Genomic DNA, 23,678 nt, shown 5'->3' with positions numbered 1-23,678 from the left:
TTTTCTCCTCCCCTTTGAAATCCCTACACGTGACACATTTTTGAATTTTCTCATCTTCATCAAAGCTTTTACCTGTATTCTCAACATCAGATGCCGGTTGGCATGCTCAAGCTTCTTCTGACGATTCTCCAGCTCCTTGGCCCTCTGCTGTTCCCGCTGCAGCTTCCTGATGTAGTCCACTGATGCCTTCAGGATAGTGCCTTTGTTCCAGCGCATATCTCTGATATTTAAAAAGGAACCATTATTTTTACATCCAAACGTTTAAATGTCAGTAGATAGTCTAATGTACGCCTCTGCAGTTAACAATTAAGAAAGAGGAGAGAATAAGATTGAGGAAAAATGAGCAGAACTTTTGCAGAGGTCATAAAGTTCTTTGCAGAAATTGTTACTACACAAGACGTTTATGCACAATAGGTAGCCTGAGTCACAAGCAGTCATAAGGATGACCCTGAGCTCCCTGAAAAAAACATGAATGTTGCAGCAGATGTTTTGCAGGAATAAAAAATGATCTGTAGTCAACTTTATGGGAAAACATCCCTCCTGAGGATTTCATTTGTACAGTTAAGGTTAAGTTAGGTCAATTTGGAAGTGGTACTTACACCTTACAGGCAACTAATAAAAATTGGCAATGCTAGAAAGAAAATGTGTGCCTGCTTTTTCATAAATGTGTACTCATTTAAACCAGGTCTGCTGGTGAGAATCTTGAATTTGTGCATGTGGGTGGAGGAACCAGCTGGACTTAATCAAAACAACCAGGGCTGAACAGACATAACAAAAGCAACTGGGATCTTTTTAGACCCACAGGCGAGGTCAAAGGGCACAGCGATGAGAGAAGAATATGGTTAAAAGCTGAATTTGACAGTGTAATTATTATAAGCCTCATATTACATTTACAAATTTACAACATTTGCCTAAATCGAAAGATCTGTATAACTACAAACTGCATATAACTGAATGACCAGCTAGAAAAATGCAATTAAAACACAAATCATTTCCGTTTGCTATTTCATAAGCAGCAAATCTCTCCACTAATCTTGAACACTGAGTTATTAATCTTGCATTAGACTGGCTGGATGTTTGTGGTTGCCATTACATGTATTTTTAGAAGAGTTAATGTAAGAATATATTAAGTAACTTACGGGTCATTTGATTTTGGAATTAAAGTTCCCAACTCCTTAATTCGATCATTGATGTTAAACCGTCGCCTTCTCTCAACTGCAGAAAAAAAACAGAAAGGGGAAAGTATAACTAGGAATATAAGTATAAATATATAGATATTAACAAGAATTTGCTAATGTACTTAAAAATGTAGTTTAATAGTTAACCCTGTGACAACCAAAAGCACATTTAAATATTCTCACTTACTCAAATTGTGGTTGTCCTTCTTCTGCCTCTCTTTTGCCAGGGCTCTTACCTCTGCTTCTGAACAAAACGCATTTTGGTTGATCGACTAACCCGACAAAGCACGTATACAAAATGTGCAGCATCCACATTTTAAAGCTGAATACTCAGACGTACCCACAGGGAACCCTTCAGGCCTTTGATAGGTGTCAAATTTGCCACAGGATCCTGACTTATCCAGCATATGCATGATGGCCGGGGATTGTGAAACTACATGAGTAATAATGTTGTTTTCATTATCACAATGTACAGAATTGAAATGCAATACAAGACAATAGAAGACATAATCATGTAAAGTCAACATCGCCACACAGAGGAGGATTACAAAAGCTGGACTGGATACAAAATGCTATATAATGAGCTGCGCAAAGGCCTGGAGAGTAGAACGTTACATTATCATATGTTGTTACAGAATTAATGTTGCCTGTGCGATACAGAAGCTGAACAGATATTGTTAAATGGCACAAGTTAAACATCTGTAAGAACTTTATTTATTTTTATTTCTATAGCTCTGAGTAATTTTCATGCTTACCAGAGTATTCCCTTTTGATGTTTGGCAGGTTGGCAGGGCAGGAGTTGCTGATGGGCAGACCTTGCTGGGGCATACCCTGATTGCCATACATGTCAATGAGGTTAGCAGGCACAGGGATCTGGGGAATTGAGAATTAAAAGAATTGAGATTTAAAACAGAGAGAAAAAGACGTAATATTATGCATATTATTGTGTTAAAAAATGACAGTTACATATGAAGCGCAGCACAGAAGAGATAAATTACAAGGTCAAAGTATTACACCAAGGTTGAAATCTGACATCATGGAATTTGCTTCTGTTTTACCCCAAGACACATCAAATGAAACGCAGTCATGTTGTAAACTGGCTGGTATGGATAAATCATGAGCATACATACCGTGTTTGCCATCTGAAGTCCTGGGTCCATTAGACCGAGGATGTCATCGCTGTAACTGGACTCCAGACTAATAATGTCATCAATTACATCGTCCATCTAAAACCAGACAAAGTACAAATAAGTCCAGCATTACTGATCAATTAATGTCCAAGCATCATTAACCCTCTCAGGCTCAAATGAAACTTTTTGTTGCTAATGCACAACCAAGTCCTGCAGTGGTACTTCTGAGTAAAAAAAACCTCATAAAATATGTATGTGGGGTAATCAGGTTGTTAGTTTTTAACTGTTGCAAATCGGCAACGCCTGCCTTGAGAGGGTTAAATAAAAAAAACAGCCTAAAAAACTATGGAGACCTCACCTCTTTCTCGCAGTTAGAGTTGAGGGTCAATAAGGCCATAGGGCTGTTAGGGGCACTGTTGCCCGGCCCTGGCGGCATGCCCCCGTGGTCAGAGGACTGGTTGGGGCAGGGCAAGCTCAACGCCTGAGAACCAAGCTTTCCCAGGTACCTCTTCACCTGCTGCTGCTGGGACCGTTGGATGTGGTACTTGGTTGGGTTCTCCAGGTGAGTCTGAACCTATGAGTGGAAAGATGAGTGAGGAAAATGCCAAGAAAAATGAATATGTATGTGAGAGGTAGGATATCTGATCTAAAGATTAATGGGTGTGTTGATGGTTGCAGGAGGCTCCACAGAACTGCTCCAACTACTGAAAGAGAAGTTATGCAAATATGCAGCTTGGCCACAGTAGCAATGAAATAGCACCAAAAGATGGAAGCTCATTTCAAAATGAGTGCTGCTTTTTATAAGTGCTGTTTCAAAGTTGTCTTTTATTAAAAACAACTCTAAATATAGCTCAAAGTCTTGTCTGTTCTTTGTATTTTACAGTACAGAATATAATATTAAAATCAACTTGACAGAGACTTCAAATCCTACGATGCATTATGCATTTTTCTTTTGAGACGCTGTCAAGAGTTGTTATCTCAAAGTCTCAGGAGTAAACAGTTTCCACATATTTTTCTTCAACTCCACTACTTTCTGCGGCTCCTCAGTAACAGTCCACATATTTTAAGGAACAAATATTGCACACGCTCCTATCTCTGCACTCGCCGCTTAAGGATAAATTTGATTTCTGTAGATCATTAATCCCCACACAGCATTAATGATCCAGAAAAGCTCCTGCAGGCAAATAAACAAACTTCAGAGGCAGTGTCTGTCTGGCTGTAACATTTTAAATTGAGCAGAGCTGCTCCAATCCCCCTCGCCTTTCCAAGTTTATATTTAAACCTTCCCGTCCTGTGCTCGCTTACGTTTGATGCAATTACGAATCAGTTTCAGGATTGCAAAATGTGGACGCTGTAGTTTATGATTCAATTTAGATACATAATGCAGTATCATAAATGGCAAAGACACATTTGTGTCAGTTTAAGACGAGAAATTTCAATTTAACCTCTCACATTATCTTTGAATCTATATTCATTTTTAAACATACCTCACAAGGTTGATATCCAAGCATCTCAAGCATCATTTCCTGTTTTAGATGTCCGATTTAAAACAAACAAACAAAAAAAAAACAACAACTCTAAACTGAGGAGTGCTCTAGCTGTTTCCTTCTTGGTTGCACCAGACGACTAAGGCTGCTAATAGGAGGACAGACACACCAGCTCATCTTTTAAAAGGCAAGAAACTTCATTAGTTATGCATGTCAGGGAATCTCTGTCAAATACAATGAGCCTTTTTAAATGTGTGTTGTTTTATGTAAAATCTGTATTTATTACTTTATGGTGTATCACTTGATGTCAGAATGTGGTGCAAACAGTTAGAGCCTTTGTTTTGGAAGGGCACCTCTTTTACTGAATCTTGCCCGGGGTGCTTACTCTGCCCTATCCACTTTGTTAACCCATGTGGATGCTTGGCGTGTGCTCCCTGTTTAACACAGCACAAAGAATAAAGTCTATGTCATCCTTAGTTGTCTTCAGCTTTTTAATTGACAAGAACAGGCGAATCATAAGCCCAAAAGAAATTATGCATTTTGTTGTGCATAAACTTTAAATGTCTATGCTTATTAACAGACCTGAGGAGGCCACGGGCTGTAGATGAACTCTAAGCTACCCCTGGCATTTTCCTCTGCCTATGTGAAAACTTCCTCAGTTTGCACACTGCACTCAAGAGTTTCAATTACAGCGAAAGGTTATAAAAATTAGTTGTTGAGACTGCCTTATAGAGTATAGATATTACTTCGTCCCATCTGTTGAAACCGATTCCAAATAAAAGTGTGATAGTCATTCATGTGTGCAGGTTTGCAATGTTCCAGATGTATATTTTATTATTTAAAATCATTGGTATTTTCTGTACACTATGGACATTCCCGTGATCGGCCTTATAATGCATAACCAGTATTCTTATTAACTATGCACTCACTGAATGCAGATTATTGTAATCTAATATAAAGGTTTTCACCCAGCACTGTCATAGAGATCATATATGATGTATATATTTTGTGTATGTTCTGAAAATCAACAGAAATGCCTCTCAGTATTTGCAGATTTACACATTTTAATTCAATAAACTCTGAAATATAAAATAAAGCAGACTAGTTTGAATGACTTAAATCACTTTTACAGGTGTATGTAAATAAAGCCGAGTATAACCATTAGGTCAGGTGAGGTTATCAATCTTATTGTCTCTCTGTGACTGTCAAATTCTTCTTTCCAGAACAGAAGCTCTTTCAGAGCCTCTTTTCCATGTTCATGTACCATTGTTCTTCAGGGGATACTCATGTGAGCCACATTAACATCCTCTACAACTGGCTATTAAAAATTGACACTATAGCTAGTTTTACTTACAAGAGCTGAGTCACATTATCTAGTCACACTTTGTATATCCTGCAGCTAAGACTCAGATCACCTTGGGCCGTAAATTGTCCTCACAAGGTTGTAAAGCTGACACCACAGAGGGGGGCACATTTACAGTCAGTCAATGACTCATTAACAAGAACGACATCACACTCTGGGCAAAAGAACGAGGCTCATTAGTGATGGTCACTAACAACATTCTTTATTCTTTACACTGCCTTCACCGTTGGTGTATTGTTATGCAAATGACGTCACCAGAAAATGTATAAAATTTGATCCATAATTGGATTTTATGCCACTTACTTATATATATGATGAAATGATTACATTTTAAAACTGCAGAGGCTCCGATCCTGATAATGGACTGAACCTAATCAAGAGCTATTAATGAGCAACACAATTATTTGCAATGCACGCATAAATAATGTGTAAGCAAACAGTGAATTCTTGTTATCTATGGTATTTATCAAAGACACAGGCTGATTTAAGTCAGTCACATCTAGAACAGGCTCTTAATTTTTCATTTCGATGCTGAAACAACAACCTTTGTTGTCCTACATTTTAATAAGGCCCCGTAAAGTTTTGAAAAAGAGAAATGTGTTCTGAATACATATCAACTTGATGTATTTATTTATTTATTTTTTAATAATTTTGCTTTAAAACTACTGTTAACACTCTATTTCAAAAAACAAATCAGTATGTGGGAAAACCTGTATAATCCACAGCATATGCCACAGCACAACCAGCGGCGTTGCAAATGTTTGTTAATTAGTGTCTTATTTATTCATATGAACTCTTATCTCAGCTTCTTTCAGCTGCTCACTTATTTGCAGGGGGTTGCCACAGTGGATGGATCCACATATTTGATTTGGCACAGATTTTGATGTCCTTCCAGATGCCCTTCCTCCCAGGGATTTATGTCTTCTCCTAGTCCTAAATGTGTGATCTTCTGCTTTGTAGGCAAATGCTTTAACCCCTACATTATGGAGCCTCTACTAATACATGTTTAAGCACAATGAAGAATTCTTTCAAGTAGTAATTCCATAGACAGTGAGTGATTTTTCTGAAAAGTCTCACATCTTAGTTATTTCTTAATCTCAGAATCGAGTTCAGGTCAGATTCAGTTCTCAAGTATTGCAAATTTTGCTGATAATCAACCCCAAACATCAAGAATGGAACTGAAACTCCACACTGTATACTGCTTAGTGTATCAATTTGTATTTAAACAATCCTAGTGGCACAATTAATGTTTGTCAGATTTCCCAAAACAATTAAATTAAATTAAATTTAAATTTAATTAAATTTTTTTCTCGTTTTTGTTAACCAGGCAGGTTCTTCATGGTCTATTTAGTCTTATCAGTTGTTTTTTTGCAACACTTGGAAGTGCTGAGAACAAAGTGAGATGTCTTTGCTTCTTTTTCAAAGTTGTATGTTTTGAGTAAAGGAGAAATCAGAAATGCTGGACAGAGTCACTGGATGTAAAATTTACAGCTTAAAAAATAAAGCGCTACTTTTTAAAATCATGGCAACTGTTTTGCTTTCTTTCTGATTCATGTGACTAGTTTGAGGCTAAAATCATGCCTTTTGATAATTTGTAAAGGTATTTGGAATTAAATCCCACTCTTAAAAACATGCTATAACATGCTGCCTCTGTGTCTTCAGGCAGATGATGCCGTATTGGACAGAAATATGACAATATACAGTAATATTTCTAATACTTGAAACTCTCTTTTTCATTCCCTGTTTTTCATTTTTGTAATATTTCCGTTACAGTTTGAGATGACTTGCCCAGTCCTTTCAGCATAGATACAATGATGAGACATGTTTCCTCCTCCACAGCTTTTCTTTCCCAGCCTGTAGCGTTTAGCCCCTCACATTTATCTTTTGGCCCTCTGGGGAGGTCCAGACCTCCAGCTTGTAAGCCACTGCTGTAAGCATAAACGTACAGAAAGACTGTTTGTTATACACACAAAGACACAAGTCTTGTGTGTGTGTATAAAAAATCACACGCACATGGGTATTTTTGGCCTTTCTAGGCTTCTCGGCCTCGTGTCCACGTGCAGACACAGCTTTTAAGTTTAAGTTGAAAAACTAATCCTTTAGAAAACTTGCATGGGAAACTTTTTATGAACACTGTTTGTCAGTGATGATGTTTAGACAGAAAACTCACAGTGTCAGTGCTTCTTATTCGCCAACAAGTCTTTGGGGTTAGGGTTATATCACCGTCTGTTAGTTTGGCAAGCTCTTGGCAGTAGAGTGTTTTTGTATTTTCATGCAGACAGAGATTTGTTTTATAAAAAACAGTGATTGTGTGATTGTGATTTTTCCTAAAACTATTTTTAAAAAAAACACCCATGTACGTGTTAACTAATCCTCCATCCTTGTCTCATGCATTTTAACACACCCACAGCTGATAGCTGGCACTGTCTAAAGATAGAAACAAAAAAAAAGTTTATAAGGGATTACTGTAGGAAGCCTACGCCACCCCCTCTCTCTCCCACAGACACACACGCACACACACACACACACACACACACACAGAATTCTAATATAGAAACAAAGAGGGCATTCAGGGCATTATGTGCACAAGACAAAGTATAAAGGTGCCCTAATTAAAACTACAAGCACAACTGCATACACCCATTAATACAGCACATGTAACACTTGGCTTTGAGTGAGTAAAAGTCTTGATTCATTTGTGCTACATTTACACACTGCAGGGTTAGGGTTAACTAAAATGATTGGCCGATCAATGAAAATGCTAAAAAACAAAATAAACAAACTAATAAACGAACCTATTCTGATAACTTAATTTGTCATTTGAGTGAATTTTAAGGTGAAAGTAGTTTCTAGATTCAAGTGCGGTGGAGCTAAGAATGTAAGGACTTGCTGCTTTTCTTTATCCATGTGATAGTAAACCGAAGATTTTGTGTATTTGGACTACTGCTTGTAAAAACGAGCCTTTTTTAAGATATGAAGCTGGAATTTAACCCTTTAAAAAAATGGTGACTTTCGTTTTTCACTAAAATGTAGCAAATGAATGAATGACGCAAACAACAATGCAAACATAAAAATAAGATAATTTCGAATGAATCTCATTCTAGTACATGTAACTAGTAGGTTTAGGCAATCTGTGACAAAGACATGTTTAGCAGGTTGAAATCTGTTTGTTCTGTCTTTACATTGAAATGAGCACAGGGGCTTCTTCTAGCTTGTTTTGTCCTCAGGGATTTCCTAAATTATCCCACATAATTAGATGATCTCACTGTTTTGGGTGAATTCAATGGAGCCCCTGAAGGCTCACAGATCCCAGCCTGGAACATCTCGACCTTGTCAAGCCATACGGCTCCTGTTGTTACATGGAAATAATTTTAGGCGTGACAAATCATTAGTTTATAAGCTGGAAAAAGGATCATTTAATGGTGTGCTTACAAAGCTGGCACACTTTGTGGAAGCACAGAACATACATAGAGTGACAAACATCTACAGGACTGCTGCTGCATATAAACTACGTGCAAGAAGTTTATCGTGGTGATGTTCATGATTGATTTAGAACAGATACATCACGTACTATTGCACACATCTACAATTAATCATTAGGTTTTCAGTTTCTGTAAAGGCCCAGCACGCAGAATAATGAATTATAGAGAGATCTTAGTGCCAGCAGCCAGCATTCAAACTTCACTTAACAGTCTTTCCAAAATACAGTTTAGAAATGTGGCATCAACTACTAACTCTTGGCATCTGTATCCATGGAAAACAAAAAAAGCTTGTTGTTTATCATCTCGTTTTTAGCCACCAACAGGCCCAAGGGCATAAGCAACATAACCCCCAAAGAGTCAGAAACACTGCAGAAATGAGCACAAAGCATCCAGCTGTACTAAGAGAGGACGTAGGGTTAGTGCAGAATGACAAACAGTGATTTGTATTTTTTTGACTTGCATGCTACAGGCATTCCATGATGGGCCAACCAGGATATATTAACAAGACTGCCCCCATTTTCTATGCAGACTAGAAGAATAGGCCACTTTGTCTCACAGTTAAGCTGCTAATGTGCTCTGCAGAATTTGCAGACAGCAACTGTGATGCTAATGTGAGCAGCAATTTATGGGTTTTCCTCTGTACTTTTGTAATGCTGTCATGCAAAAGCCCAAATTACCACCGAATAAAAATCGTGTGTTGTTTGTATAAAACTTGGGTTAAAATGAGCAGGAACTGCTAAAAACAAAACAAAAAAACTCCAACCAAACAAAAACAGAGATTATGATCACGTGAATTTGCTCATCATCTACAATCATATTGAGCAAAAAGGTACTAATAACTAACGTGATTAAAGTGATTAATCAGTGTTGGTTACTGCGGAGAGAAATGTTATTAAAGCTATCCTGTAATTTCATGAAATGAACACTGAAGGTTTTTTTTACATGTCATTGTGTGCTGAATCAGTTCTGAAATCCAAACCAAACTGAAACATCTGTGTGGTACTTCTGTGTATTTTCTTTTGTATATCGGTCACGAGCCGTCATATAATCCACAAAAATTGTACAGGGTACTTTGTTCTTTTTGTGGCGCCATAAATCCTTTGAAAAAGGAAAAAAAAAATCAGAAATCATTTTTTTAACCCTTTCAGAAACCTATCCTTCGTAAATTTCAAAGCAGTGTTTTTTTTTCTCTAAAATATTCCATGGAATGAAAGGGCTGGGGGCTAATTACAAGCATTCTTCACTGAATTAGCGTTTGGTGTGTGGTAAGGCTGTGCTCGCCTTTTTCTTGATCCCCAAACTGATCCCCTTCTTATTCCTAAAAAGGTCAGAGGTCACTTGGTTAATTAAGGGTCCAATCAGTCTTTACATAAACTCATCTGAGCTTAATGTTTGCACTTTTTGAGGTCCAGCAGCTCTGCCTGGTACCCCTGAGCTTTATGTGGACTCTGCTAATCTACCAACAGACAGGAGAGCAGGTTAACCCAGCTCAACAGCACCAAGCTGGAATGGCCTTTTCATTTGAGGACTTCAGTCAATGAAGAATTTCTGTAAGCTCTCGCCAAAGCAGAAAAATGACTCTAACTTGATGTATTGTACACAAGGTTAGGGTTCGGGGAGGGGGCGTCCTAAGTCTTTCAAAGAGCTGCAGATTATAGAGAATAAGTAATGTTTATACAGCGTGAGAAGGGTAATGTTTTCAATGGCTATACTGTTTTTGTCCTTTACTGTTGGCCCATGCCACACACATCCAAGGGTGATGAAAGTGTGGCTGGGCAAGCAACCATGAAATCTCAGAGAGTGTTGTGGGTGGATTTAACTCAACAAAGATTATTCAGTAAATCACAGTTTATCGGCATCGTTACTACTCTGAGATTAAACAGTGCAATTAAAATGTAGTAAATGTCTAGGTAAAATTATGACTAAAAGCTTTTCGCATACACACAGCTGAAATTGTTTGCCAAACATAATGGATAAACAGCGTGAATAGCTTCATACAACTGTCAGCTAACAGTATGGGTTAACAGTTGAAATCGCAAGATAAAACCACAACTAAACTGTTGACATAGTACCGATTAACTGATTAAACTTTTACCTAACAAGCACAAATGTCTGACATAGACAGATTTTTAGACCTTTAACTACAGGCATTATTAAACATAAGTATTTGTACGAGATCCTCTTATGTGTCACATATATTTTTCACGTGGAAGACTTGTTCCTGTTATTGCACAATTTTCTAAAAGAGGAAGTCAGAGACAAAACCAGCTGCTTATTGACAATCCATGTTAAAGAAATGCAAAATCTAAAAATGCACAAAAAGGCAAGTGTCCTCGTGAGTAATTACACTAACTACACAATATCTTAACACCTCGATATTGATATTTTTTTCAGAAATCACAAACAGAAAAGTTGAAAAAAACGCACTAAGTTGATATGTAAGGAAGACAAAATTCTCATAATTTGCACAAAAACACTTTCCAAATCACTACCACACAGTGTTTTTTTTATAGGGAAAGCCACTGAATTCAAGGTAAAATGCCGGAACAAAAACACTACAAAAAAACCCAGCAATTATACCAAAATCCTCAGAACACGACAAGTCGAATGAATTTCTAAAGATGTTTCATCAAGATTGCAACCTCTGAAAGCACATGCTGTGGACAAACAGAAAGACTTACCGAAATGCGTTGTTAAAATGTGCTCTCGAACACTACGGTCTCTACTCGTACAGAAAATCTTAACAGTCTCCTGTCCCTCAGACTGCCAAGGAATCAAAGCTATGAAAAGATGTGAATGTAGCTGAGCAAATAGGATTAAAGATGGCTAAATCCAAATGGCTGGAAGCACAGCATGCATTAAAGAGGAATTCTCTCAGGAAAGATAATCCCCATATACGCATTTTAACACACTTCACTCACTCCTGTTTTTTTTTTTTTTTTTTACACACAGTCATAGTAAACCATGATTGCCCGACTATTCATGCACGAGTCACTAAAATCTATAAATACATCTGGACCATTCAGGCTGCACCAATGACACATACAAAGTTTAATTCCACAAGTGGAAACTTTACACAGATACCGTAACAGCCTTCTAATAATACACACCACCCCATTCTTTGTTGCTCCCTACCATCAGAAACTTGAACCATGCTTTCTTACCTTTAGCACCTCCATTGGGACCTGTGCAGCAGGTGGTAAACTGACCGGGACACTGACATTGATGGCAGGCGTTTGGGCCTGTGTAGTTTGTGTGTACTGGGAGGCCTGTTGTCGCTGCTGCTCCCGCCGCTCCTGCTCCTGAAGCTGTTCCCGCATCAGCTGTTGCCGCAGCAGGATGCGCGATGTCATGGCCGAGGAGCTCAGCGGGGGCTTGGATGAACTGTGTTGGTCTGACGGACTGCTGCGGAGGGGAGAAAGGGATGATTGGATAAGATAAGAGAGAAGGCAGAGGGTCGATTAGAAAGATGAGGTGAAAAGAAAGAGTGCTAGAAAGGTTAGAAAGGGGTCAAGAAAACCAGAAAAAAAGAAGAAAATTGAGGGACGATGGATGTAATAAAAAGCCAATGTTAGCATGAAGAAAACTGGCAGAGAGGATGACTTCAGGGGAAGAAGTCAAAAGGGAACTATTAGCTTTTGTTCTGCAAAAATTAATATTAAATGACTGGTTGATCTATGTTGATAACCTGTTATTTTAACCTTTGATGATCAGCCATCGTCAAAAGCTTGTCAAACAGAACAAGCAAAGCTATGGGAATTTGCAATGAGCACTTTTTGTTGCTATTTTTTATTTTACAAAGATAAATAATTAAGCAGCCCTGCTTATTTGCTCTTAGAAAACAAATACTTGAACCTCCATGAAATCACTTACTATCAAGATCTATTATCAATTAAGATGTCCTTTCAAAAAGGAAAACAATGTTGTGATTTTAATGACTTTGGAAGGCACAGGCATTTTGCATTTGTAGACAAAACAAAAAGAGGAACATTTTGTCTGTAAAGGTTGTTTCAGTTTTCCCACTCTTTTAAATTTAGATGGCTACTCCCCAGACAGAGTCCTGAAGTCCTAAAATAGAGAGTCTCTGCTGAAGCAGAAGTTGTCGGGACAAAGCCTCCATCGAGTGAGTGATCCTTTTGATAAAACTCAGTAAAATGTCTGGCCAATCCAGCTGTGCAGTAATCGCACTAATTAGCCAGCGGAGTCAAACAGCCTCAGCTTGCAGCGTATTCAGTGGGTGTTGAGCCCTCAACATACCATAAATCTCCCCTCAGCAGTGGATATAATCTCATTGTCTACAACCACACCCACTGAACCCTGCACCAGATATTAGACAAAACAATACTGTATAACAAATATATATAATAAAATATATTATAAAAGCAAAACACAGGCTGAACTCTGGCTTTTCTCTGGAAGCACTTCAGTGGTTTGGGTGTCTAAATTCAACAGCTACGTTTCTTCCTTTGTTCCTTTGTGCTTCACCCAATATATGGAATCAGGTTTAGTGTTCAAAAGAATAATTCCTTCTGCTGTGTGACTTTGGGCGATTGTGTTTCCTTTCATCCCACAAATTTCATAACAAAAGTCACTAGATCTAAAACTCTTGATTTCCTCTGCCAGAGCCAGAGGCTTTGATTCTTCTTTTTTTCCTTTAATCTACTTCAGTGATTAAATGATCAACGGTTTGTTGCAAGAACAAATTCGTTTCTGTTCCCTTTCTTTTGGTTTTACAGTTCAAATGTGACATTTGAATTGATTTGGAACTACAGATGGATTTATTGTTACATTCTTTGGATAAACTAGAGCTGATTAATAATAATAATAATGATAATAATAATAATTAGTCACGTTTGTTACATGTTGAATGCTTTTGGTTGGAGAAATCAGCTTTTGTTAAAATGAACAGGTTTTTTTTTTTAAATGAACGCTTAAATAAAAAAACATAATATACACTGAATAGTTTAAGTACATAAATGTACTGGATAGTACAGTACCTTTATCACCTACTAGAAATCAGTACTCCTAAAAACTTGAGGAACTTTCTGCTTAATTTGGATTTTCACATATCTGACAGCTACATTCATGGAGGTTTTAAAAACACAATGAATTTAACAAAGAAGCTGTAATGTGTGGAAAGAATATAAAAAGGGCAACACAGTAGCATACAGTTTAAACTACCACTTAAGTGCTTGCTTTTTACTACGTGCTTCTAGATGCACAGAGTGGCTTGCTCAATTTCTGACCACCAGGAGTGCTACTGAGCAAAGTTTTTGGGTGGGTCCACAGTTTGTATGGCATTGTTTGAATTTGTGTTGTGCATAAATGTCAAGGTTATAGTTAACTTCAACTAAACTCAAAGCAAAAACTGGTGTGAAAAGAACTTTATGAACCTACATAAAAGTGAAAAGTTGGAAAGAAAACTAAAATTACATGATCAGTTACAGGAAATGTTTTTTGTTTTAGTCTTTGTAAATTTGCTCACATTTGTCAACACAACCAGCCTGAGGAGGCATTGGTGCGTGCTTATTGAGAATACAATGTGTACATAACTCTTAAGTCAAATGTTTGCATAGTAATAGCCATTACAAACTTCCTAAGTCTTGCCCCTGGCAAATAGCCCACTTATTAAAATAATGCAGTAAAATGAATACTGAAACTAATAAAAAGTAAACTAAAAGGAATTATTTTTAACTAAGAAAAATTTTAACATGCAAACCTATTTTGAAAGCTAACTTAGCTTTACTGAATTAAAAAAAACAAAACAACTAAAAATAAAGTAAGTGATGAGTGACTCGGTGAAGGTACTAATGCTTTTAGAAACCTGTCAAATAAGTGAAGCTAAACCAAGTAAGCCTCTATTCTGCTCACAGGCCTTACAATGCTACAAGATTTCTCTTTGTGCATCCTTTTGTACTAGTGTATATGGTCCTCAGACTATCAGTATAATATTCCTTTATTTTGATGTTGCTTATGGGAGAGAAGATCCTGTATCCTGTTTTTGCTTGTATATGCTATAAGTTATGGTTCTTAGAAAGCATATAAAAATAGTAAAAAATTGACATTGGCAGAAGTAAAAAGTCAGAATTGCTCAAGAAAATTACAATCGACAAGTCTCTTATAATTTTATAACTTATAACCGCTTTGCAATTGATTAAGAAATAATTTGTAAAGATGATGTGAAAACCACACTGATTCTGAAAAGCTTGCTGTCCAGGCTTGAGCTGAATTAAACTTGTTGCACATTTATGGTGGAGTTTAGAGTTTTACAGCAGGACAAAAGTGCATTACCATGTTATTCTTTATTCATAATTGTTGGAAGAAATAATTGTAACCGAATTAAAATTCTGATACAAGTGCGCAACACTATGTAATTCAAAGCATTGTAGGAGGTAGCATTTTAGGCTAAAAATTTGATATGACATGATCTAGGGGTAGTGTTAAAATAAAATAAAAGTATGACTTTGGAGAGTTTTTTTCTCGTAAATTTTTATGTTCTTTTTGTTTTTTTGTAAATGCACCTGTTTTGTTTGTGTAAATTTGCTATTTTTTCATAAATGTGAAATTTTTTCTTATAAACTTTAAGAAAATTGCAAAATTTCTCTTTTCAGAACCCTGAAAAAACACATTTATTTCTTTAGCATCTTTAGCTGCCCTATTACAAAACTGTACAACATATGACCTCATGGCGTTTTTTTAATACGCTCTTAATAATTTGATTGACTTGTGTTTGTGTATACGAATGACCAGAAACCTCTCAGAAAGGCAAGGCTGAATGTCTCTGTCTCTTTCTCTCTGTTTCTTTCTTTTGACTGTTTGTTGGCTCTTTGCCAAACAAACCCATGAAAGACATAAAAAGCTCTTTTGTCCTTTTAAAATTTCATTCGTGTGTGCGCACACCTCCTCTTATGTTCGTGTGTATCTCAAGGGAAAAAAACGGAAAAAACAATGGTTGTACAGTCTTGAAGAGTCCCACCCACTCAACTCATGATTCCTCTGATTCTGCTCACTACTGTGCCTTCATCATACTTCACCATTAGTCAAACTGTCAGAGCTGAGACTTTGAAGCAGAATTCAGTGACACACTAAAGACAACAAACAACCAGGAAAATTCAGCTGCAATACTGCATCAAGACAGAAATCAAGTAACATTGTGGAGCGACAAAGTCTGAGAAGAGTCAAAACACTGAGCTGTTAAAGGAAAATACTCTCCAATAAAGATGCACTGCAGCTGTAAAACTGCTGGTAATTGACAGGCGATCATTCTGCAGACCTAATGACTTCTGTGTGACTGAATAATAACTCTACCATTACAGTCTCATCAAAAAAAAACAAATAACTAGCATGCCAAAACATGATACCTCTTCTGTTATTAACTTTATGTCTTAAGTATGAGATTTCTAAGCTTTTCAGGTACTCGCTCCCTCGCTATAAGTGACCAGTGACCAGCTGCAATTAACTATAATAGACTGATAAATGTATATCCTGACATACAAAAACTATTCAGCACATAAAAACACAAGGAGAAATCTTCCAAGACTACTTCCCACATATAGCCCAGTGCATGGTGCCCTTCATGTGTACATAGTGTTGAACAAACATATAGATTCCAAAATAAAGCCCAAATGCACTGCAGCAATACCACAGATGCTGAGGCGCCATACTCACAGACAATCAAATGAACAGGGTCTGTACACTTGCACTCCTACAGCCTCCATATTTGTTTGTTTTTCCCTGAAGGTGCACCACCCGCCCTTGGAGAGCAGTGAAAGTCATGCTGGTGGTGCAGCGCTGAAAGTGTGTCAGAGAGGGGAGGCTCCAGGGCCCGGCCTGGAAGCTCCAATCGCCACGCAGAGTCCCAGGCATAGGACCAGCCCCGTGCAGAGCAACAGCAAAGCAGAAGAGAGGAGCGTGCAGGCGTCCACTGGAAACACACTGTCCATCAATATGCCGCTTTAAAACCACGCAGATAGTGTTACGCTTAGAGACATGTGCCGACACGTGTTGGGTAGATGGGCTACAACCAAGTAGGGGTCGCTGTCCTGTGAAAATCTTGTATCTCAAAAGTATCATAACTCAAAAACGTGTTTGCTTTTGCCAAGTGACACTGCATTTTAGAGAAACTGAAAGGATTTCAAATGGTTTATTTAAACCTTAAAGTCTCCCTTTATTTGTAAAATATGCTGCTTATTGTTTCCTCTCATGTTTGACCTTCACAGTGCATAATAATAAGTTTGACACTACCAAGCTGACTTCACATTCATCTGCTGAGACATTAGCCTTAATTTGAACTATTTATGTGTACATATTAGCATGACTTTTTTACAGCTTTCATGGCTGATACAAATACTCACTTTCAAATGACAACTGCAAAAAAAAGAAATAGTACTAGAATGCAACATATGTTCTGCTGCTGCAAGAGGCTGGCACACTACACAATAGAAATGAACTGACATGAAAGAAAAAAAAAGACACACTATGTGCTTATTTTCATTAGTTTAAACATCACTCCCCAGATTAGGTGTATTCTAAAGAACCACATTAAACTCATTAAAGCTCAACTTTTCTCCCGCTGGTGGCCGTTCAGTGTGTTTTTCAGGAAGCAGACAGTGACTTACGCAGACCACACTGCATATAACTATACAGTGAGCACAGGATAAGAGCAGTGAAAATAGGCAATCTAATCAAAACACAGGCAAACTGAGTACTAGTAACAATCCTGTCTCCTATTTCTTTCTCTCTACCAAACTGCAGGAGTTGCTGCCCTTCTAGCAGACTACACAACCTCTCTGCTGGAATACAAATGAGTGATTATGACCCTACATGACAGTGTATTGATCTACTTGGACTCCTGTGCTGATCAAACATGCGCAGCTTGGTGCAGCTGGCATGATAGTATGAAGTCAGTCACAAGCAGGCAAATCATAGAAAATAGAAAGCATCTGTATGCATGTCTAGACCGTCAATTATGTGGGGTTTGTACACAGGGAATGCAATAGAAGTGATTTTTTTTGTTTTTTGTTTATTTGTCTAAACACCAAACAGAAAAACAACTGTACAAATGATTTAAATTAGGTAAATAGTTCAACCCTGCAAATATCTCGGTAAACATCTGGGTAGAAACTTTGTATTTACTGTGCATAAACACTGCATAAGCACAGGAAATGCCTTAGCATCATCAAACACAGACAAAACAGCATTTTGTTGTATAGCCTATAAAGTTATATATAGCAATGCCTTTTTGGAGATATGGTGGGGCCCTACGCATTATTAGGTACATGGTTTTAATGTTGTGACTCACAGATATCCTGACCTGTAGTAAAGCAGCAACTGTCACTGACTGCTGCTATAATAGCCGTTTTAAAAAAATCAAACAACCCAATGGTCTACAAAACAATGGCTATTCCATAAAGAACTGTTAAAATAAAATTTATACATAATTATTTCACTCTCAAGTACAAAAGCACAACAAAACAGGGTCAGTCATAAAAGCATCTAAAAAGAAAATCAGGTACTTTGCAATGTGCTTCCAGGAAGCCAGGACTGGATGGAATAACTAGAACTTGCTGGGTCTTATTTCTGTAATTAGGCTCTGTGCTCTTAGTAATTCCCCTCACTTGTGTTCGGCAGGATGGCCTGCTCTAGCTGCAGCTCCCTCTCTTTCCTGTGTGCTTTAACAATGAGTAAGTAGAGCTTCCAAGGACAGTAAGGAGGAGCCTTTGATACGTTTCCCTACAGCAGGTTGAATGAGTGCAGAAGATTTTCAAGTTCATTGATATAACAATGATGTGCAAGCACAACATAACAGCTTTTCATTGTGAGACTGATTTATTCTCGGCTTTCCTTGAAGGTGATGACAGACAATCAACACATTCTTTCTTCGTAAATGAACCATGGTAACGATTCGTTGCTGTAAAATATGACTCTGAAAAAAATAAACAGACGCAATTATGTGCGTCTTAACCACAAGTTAAAATTTAATAATTAAGTCACCGTGTAAAGGTATTTGTTTTAGCTGTTTAACAGTGAAGTGTGTTTTTTTTCAACAGCTAATGCATGCAAGTAATTACTTGTTATAACCTCTATATATCCTTGTAATAACAACTTACTGCTTAAATAGTTAATGAGTCATTTCCGTCTTTTTTCAAGCGAACGTGCCAAAGATTCACTGGTTCTGGTTCTTCTTGTATTTTATTGAGTAAACAACGAATTAATTCTGCACTAATCAATAATGAATCATCTAGTTGCAGGCTTCAGACGTGATCATGCCTGAAGGCTACATTTCTTTTAACTGTTAAGAATAATGACTTGTGTCAATAAAAGCGACACTCAAAGGCCTCCTCTGTTATTGCAGTTCCTTCTGGGCACCAACAGAGGCAGACAAAGATCACACGTCAGGAATATTAAAACTGCAAACCCAAATCAATCAGTAAATAAAAGATGTAGAGTTTATGATTTTTCTTTATTTTTATTTTATTCTTTATGAGGAAATCTTAAGCAGATGTGCTTGAAAAGCCACATAAGAGGTGAGAATGCAGAAAGATAACCATGATTACAGGACAAGTTGTTCTGACTGTATTTTACTCCAGCCTCAACACCTGTCTGTGTCACTTAAGCCCCTCGGTCTTTCTTAGATCATGGATGAACCTTTTTGGCATCTCTGTCTAGGACACCTCGTGGGAACAAGCTGCTCTGGACACATAGTTTCATAACCCTCAAACTCTGACTCAGCTCACGACCACTGGCTCATTGCTTTGACCTTAAATGCCTATTCTGTACTTCAGTTCTATTGCAGAAGAACTTAAATTGATTTGTGGATGTCTCCATCATTTTACTAAATTCTCTTTCCCTCTTCCTTATTTTAATTTGAAAGGTTTATTTTCTTACCAAAATATTACTACAAATGACCAAGATCTTCATTTGCTTGTTAGACACTAATAAGTTGTGAAAACTACAATATTTCTTCTGTATTTCTCTGCATCCTTGTCATTTTTAGGTAAAGTAAAATGTCTCTTCCAAAGAACTCGATCCACATTCAAGGCCCATCATCTTTCCAAACATGCCTGTAAGGAGTGTGCATTAACAGTAAGCCTGAGGTTATTTTCTTCTCTCAGCTATCATTATTATGCAAAGTGCCCCCAAGGTTCATTATAATTTCTTCTTTACCAAAAACAAAAGTAAAAAAGTAAACAGAGTTTTGCAGCGTTAAAAGTTTTGACCGCAGTCTTTTTTTTTTTTTTTTTTGGGGGGGGGGGGGGGGGGGGGGTGTAATTTATGATTCAATTTTTGCTGACTTAAATCTGACACTTCTTTATTTTCAGCTGTGTAAAAGAAAGTTTTTTCAGGAGACTTTGAGTTCCATTCATGTTTTACCCCCCAGGCCAAGATCCAAGACAGAGAGACAGAGAACCCAAAGTGTAGACCCGACCCACAAAGACCCATTGCGAGCTATTAAAACAGATATTTACTGAGCAACATAAACCAAGTCCCATTGTAAAGTTTTCACATTCATTCAATTCTTTATTTTCAGCTTTGTATGATTTGAAGAAAGCTTTTGAGGAAGTCTTTATATTTAAACAGACAGAGATGCGCTAACAACAGTTAATGAAATGATTAACACTGACAATCTTGCTAGCAATTGCAGTTTTGCCAGAAAACCTTGGGATCCAGCATTCATGCAGGTGTAACTTTGATACATACTTCCACGCCAAGATCCCAAATGACAAAAAGTTCAAAGCGCCATCCGCAAAAACCCAGTCCCACAACCCACATGACCAAAGGGTCTGCCAATAAAAAGGTTCAGAATACCACAGAATACCCCCAATGTCTTTGCTCCAATGGGCCACAGCTGTTTTTGTGGCTTATAACAAGCAGGGGTTTTAATGTTGTGGCTGAAAGATGTACGTATGGCATTAAATGTTAAAAGTGATCATTCTGGCATAAATTGTTACGGAAACATGTTAATTGAGCAACAAGAAAATTTCATTGTGAGGCTGATACTAAAGCAACACATTTGTTTGTTTGGTTTCTTCTGCCTAGTGTCTGCTAATCTTTACTGGCCGGGGATCTTTCTGTGTAAGACATTTGCATATTTATTCATCCATATGGATTTAATATAAGCTATGCTCAAAATCTAGTCTGTTCATTAGAAAGCAAAACTTTCAGCCTCTGTATTGACTGAGGGTGCAAAAAAAAAAAAAAAAAGATCCCTAGACTCACAGTTTCTGATATAACACATTCCCTGCTAAATTTATATAGCTTATTTACACTGCATAGAAGACTAGTTTTGCCGCCTGTCTCACATCTATATTAGGCACAAAAAGGTTGGCACGACGTCAGCAGCAGTCTGTGTGCTCTGTCAAACTGATACGCAGACAGCCAAAAAACAAATAGATCTATGAAAGCTAAGATGACATTTTGTCGCACACAAAACTTCAAATTTAGAAACTTCTTAAGCAGCTATTAGAAGACATCAGACAACTCGGTAATCAATCAAACTAATTATAACCATTTTGCACAAAACTGTCTTATGGCACAGTCATCGTGATTATTTATTATGCTGGGTCATCTTCATGTGATAGAAAGGGGAAGTGGGATACCTTCAATCAAAGCCACGGTTCAGACGACTTCACACATTCAGGAGAAAAATGACATAAAGAAAAACAAACAGCAAAGATTCAGAAACCGTGCTGATACTTTGCGTATACTTGGAATGGCTGCTGCTGCTGCTACACCAGCGACGAAAACAACACAGCCTCAGATTCAGGCCAAGGGTGTATAACAGTGTAATGACATTTCACTAATGAAAAAATTGAAGACATTAGTTTAAAAAATGCAGAACTAGGTTAAAGGCTAAGACTGTCCAAGATGACAGTTCTTCTTCAAACAGTTCTTCTAACTGGTGTTTTGATTGAATTTAGAGAAAACGAGAGAAACCGCAAATCTGCAAGAAAATATCAAGAACGAGAGGAAGGAAAAAAAAAAAACTGGAGTCTAGCGAACGTCTGCAGCAAGAGTTCTGTCCGAACACAGTGGCGTACTGTCCTCTGGATGTCTCGCCCTGACAATGAGGCCATGTATCACCACCTCTAAACTACGTAACAGAGAGGAGCAGACACAAAATACAAAACCTCTGACACCATCCTGGTAATAGATGCATAATCGTCATCACCATCCTCATCACAGAGGGGCATGAAATGTTATAACTTACGACTTATATTACACCCCAACAGTATTTCATTGTGATTTGAAATCATCCATAAAGGTTGATATGCAATCATAAATTGCATAGAAAAAAGTTTATTATTTATTTAATAGTAACACCTGCCAAGGGATCTGTGGTTGTTACATGTTTTCTTACTTAATTTAAATTGAATCAATCACACCAACTGAGTATTGAGAATACTACAGTTCACTGTCAGTGAGGTGTTTAGAATAAGAACAAAAACATGGTCCCCTAAAATATTAAAACAAAAAAATAAGTCCACCTTCCAGTCATCTCATAGATTTTGCTTCATATTTCCCAGCTCTGGGATCAGTTTTCACTCTTAGTAAGAGTGAAAATTGTAAGACAGCAAAAAGGGCATTTTCTAAAGTTTCTCAGTATTGTTTTGATATGCTACACAGTAGACAGGAAATCTGTCATTTCATTGCATTAAACACGTGTATAAGACACGTGTATAAGACATCAAACTTGCTGTGCATTACTTCCAGAAAAAGGGTGAAAGGTGAAACAACACATAGATCTGACTCAGCTAAATGTTTCTGAGGCCTCAGTGTGTCAAAGCTGAAACTAAATTAGTAAACGTCAGTGCTGCAAGCTGTTTTTTGTTTCTGTTCTGTGTCCTTACAAGAATAAACTGTTGTCAGGACTTGGAGCACTTTGTCCAGTACTACATGCACTTAAGTTATACAACTTTTTAATAGGCCAACAACTTGCTGAAAACTAAATTTTGTCTCCCTCTTTGGTTGCTGATTTATTTTATTGGTGAAACAACTTTAGAGCATTTAATATTAACTGTGAACTTATAAAGAAGGCAACACTCCTCCACTGAAAGAAACATCAGGTTTGATTTATTTATTTATTTATGTTACCACAGCTTATCTAACAGTTAATACTTTCTTACACACTTTTGACACTTCAAAGCTGTTAATGCACAAGGTGTAGTGCCATAGTAGACTTATGGCACTTTTTACACACTTGTTGTTATGCAGTTATACTTAAAAAATAGGTAGTTCTCGGGAGATTTAAAGAAAAATCTCATAAATAACAATAAGTCACCATTCTGCTTTAGGAGCACCTGAATATCAGCCATCAACACAAGACAGGCAGAGCATCACCTTGCTAAACTCTGACCTGTCTGCTCCTCTGTGAGCTAATATTTGAAGTTGATGTTGACAAGACAACACCCATGTGTTGCATAACTTCATGCAAGCAGGATGACCATAAGGAACGAGGGCTGAAACCCGGGACCAGCTTCAGTAACATCAATGAGGAAGCCCGCACATTCATAGACTTTGGACAACACTTTAAAAAGTCTGCAGCCTAATTATTACCTTAACCCCCAAAACGCTGCAGCGTGAGAAATAACTGTCCACGGCAAAAGAACTGACCTGTTTTTCAAGGGCTGACTCTTCAATTCGTAATACGTTTTAGGCTCCTCTTGAAAATCCTCTCCGACCTCGAAGTCGGGAACTATTCCCGATTCCGACTGCATACTTGCAGATGTCAACTTTTGGAGACGCTAAACCCTCTTTAAAAAAAAAGCAGACGGGTGATATTCGTGCCCCAGTAGTCCGCACAGTACCAACCGTGAACGCAAGCCGCTTCTGCCCAGGATCCGGAGCTCTGTAGTCCTTCGCGGCAGCGGCTAAACTGCAGCTAACGGGCTGAAAATGATCCAGAAACTACAACTACCAAGATGCTCCGGGGATGTAAACGTCAGCACAATTCTGATTGGCTGCAGTATCCGACGGGATTTTTACCCCCCCCCCCTTTTTTTTTGCTCGACCAGTGAAACTGAAATGTCAGTTTCATT

General features: G+C 37.7%; 1 protein-coding gene across 6 annotated transcripts in view; it reads right to left on the bottom strand.

Moving 5' to 3' along the window:
• The window catches only part of LOC146550742 (microphthalmia-associated transcription factor-like), a 28,165-nt gene extending 4,687 nt beyond the window's left edge, over positions 1 to 23,478 (bottom strand). Inside the window, exons 1-9 of one of the 6 annotated variants that reach the window (XM_085261000.1) lie at positions 23,254 to 23,478; positions 11,805 to 12,045; positions 2,667 to 2,882; positions 2,309 to 2,404; positions 1,934 to 2,051; positions 1,519 to 1,611; positions 1,366 to 1,422; positions 1,140 to 1,215; positions 73 to 220 (exon numbers count right to left, since the gene is read on the bottom strand). In XM_085261000.1, coding sequence (XP_085117126.1) covers positions 73 to 220; positions 1,140 to 1,215; positions 1,366 to 1,422; positions 1,519 to 1,611; positions 1,934 to 2,051; positions 2,309 to 2,404; positions 2,667 to 2,882; positions 11,805 to 12,045; positions 23,254 to 23,357 — 1,149 coding nt within the window. In that variant the 5' untranslated portion in view covers positions 23,358 to 23,478. Of the gene's footprint in view, positions 1 to 72; positions 221 to 1,139; positions 1,216 to 1,365; positions 1,423 to 1,518; positions 1,612 to 1,933; positions 2,052 to 2,308; positions 2,405 to 2,666; positions 2,883 to 11,804; positions 12,046 to 16,308; positions 16,484 to 23,253 lie in introns of those variants that run through there. The other 5 variants (XM_085261002.1, XM_085261001.1, XM_085261003.1 and 2 more) reach the window with 5 other exon arrangements.
• Between the last annotated feature and the right edge of the window lie 200 nt (positions 23,479 to 23,678).

The sequence above is a fragment of the Mchenga conophoros genome, linkage group LG20, assembly GCF_057382185.1.
Source record: "Mchenga conophoros isolate Kocher_MC1m ecotype Shallow Benthic linkage group LG20, M_conophoros_male_GT1.1, whole genome shotgun sequence".
In the NCBI taxonomy this organism is placed as follows: Eukaryota; Metazoa; Chordata; class Actinopteri; order Cichliformes; family Cichlidae; genus Mchenga; species Mchenga conophoros.
The sequence above is the reverse complement of the archived record's forward strand: the minus strand, read 5'-3'. Positions and strand labels throughout refer to the sequence as shown.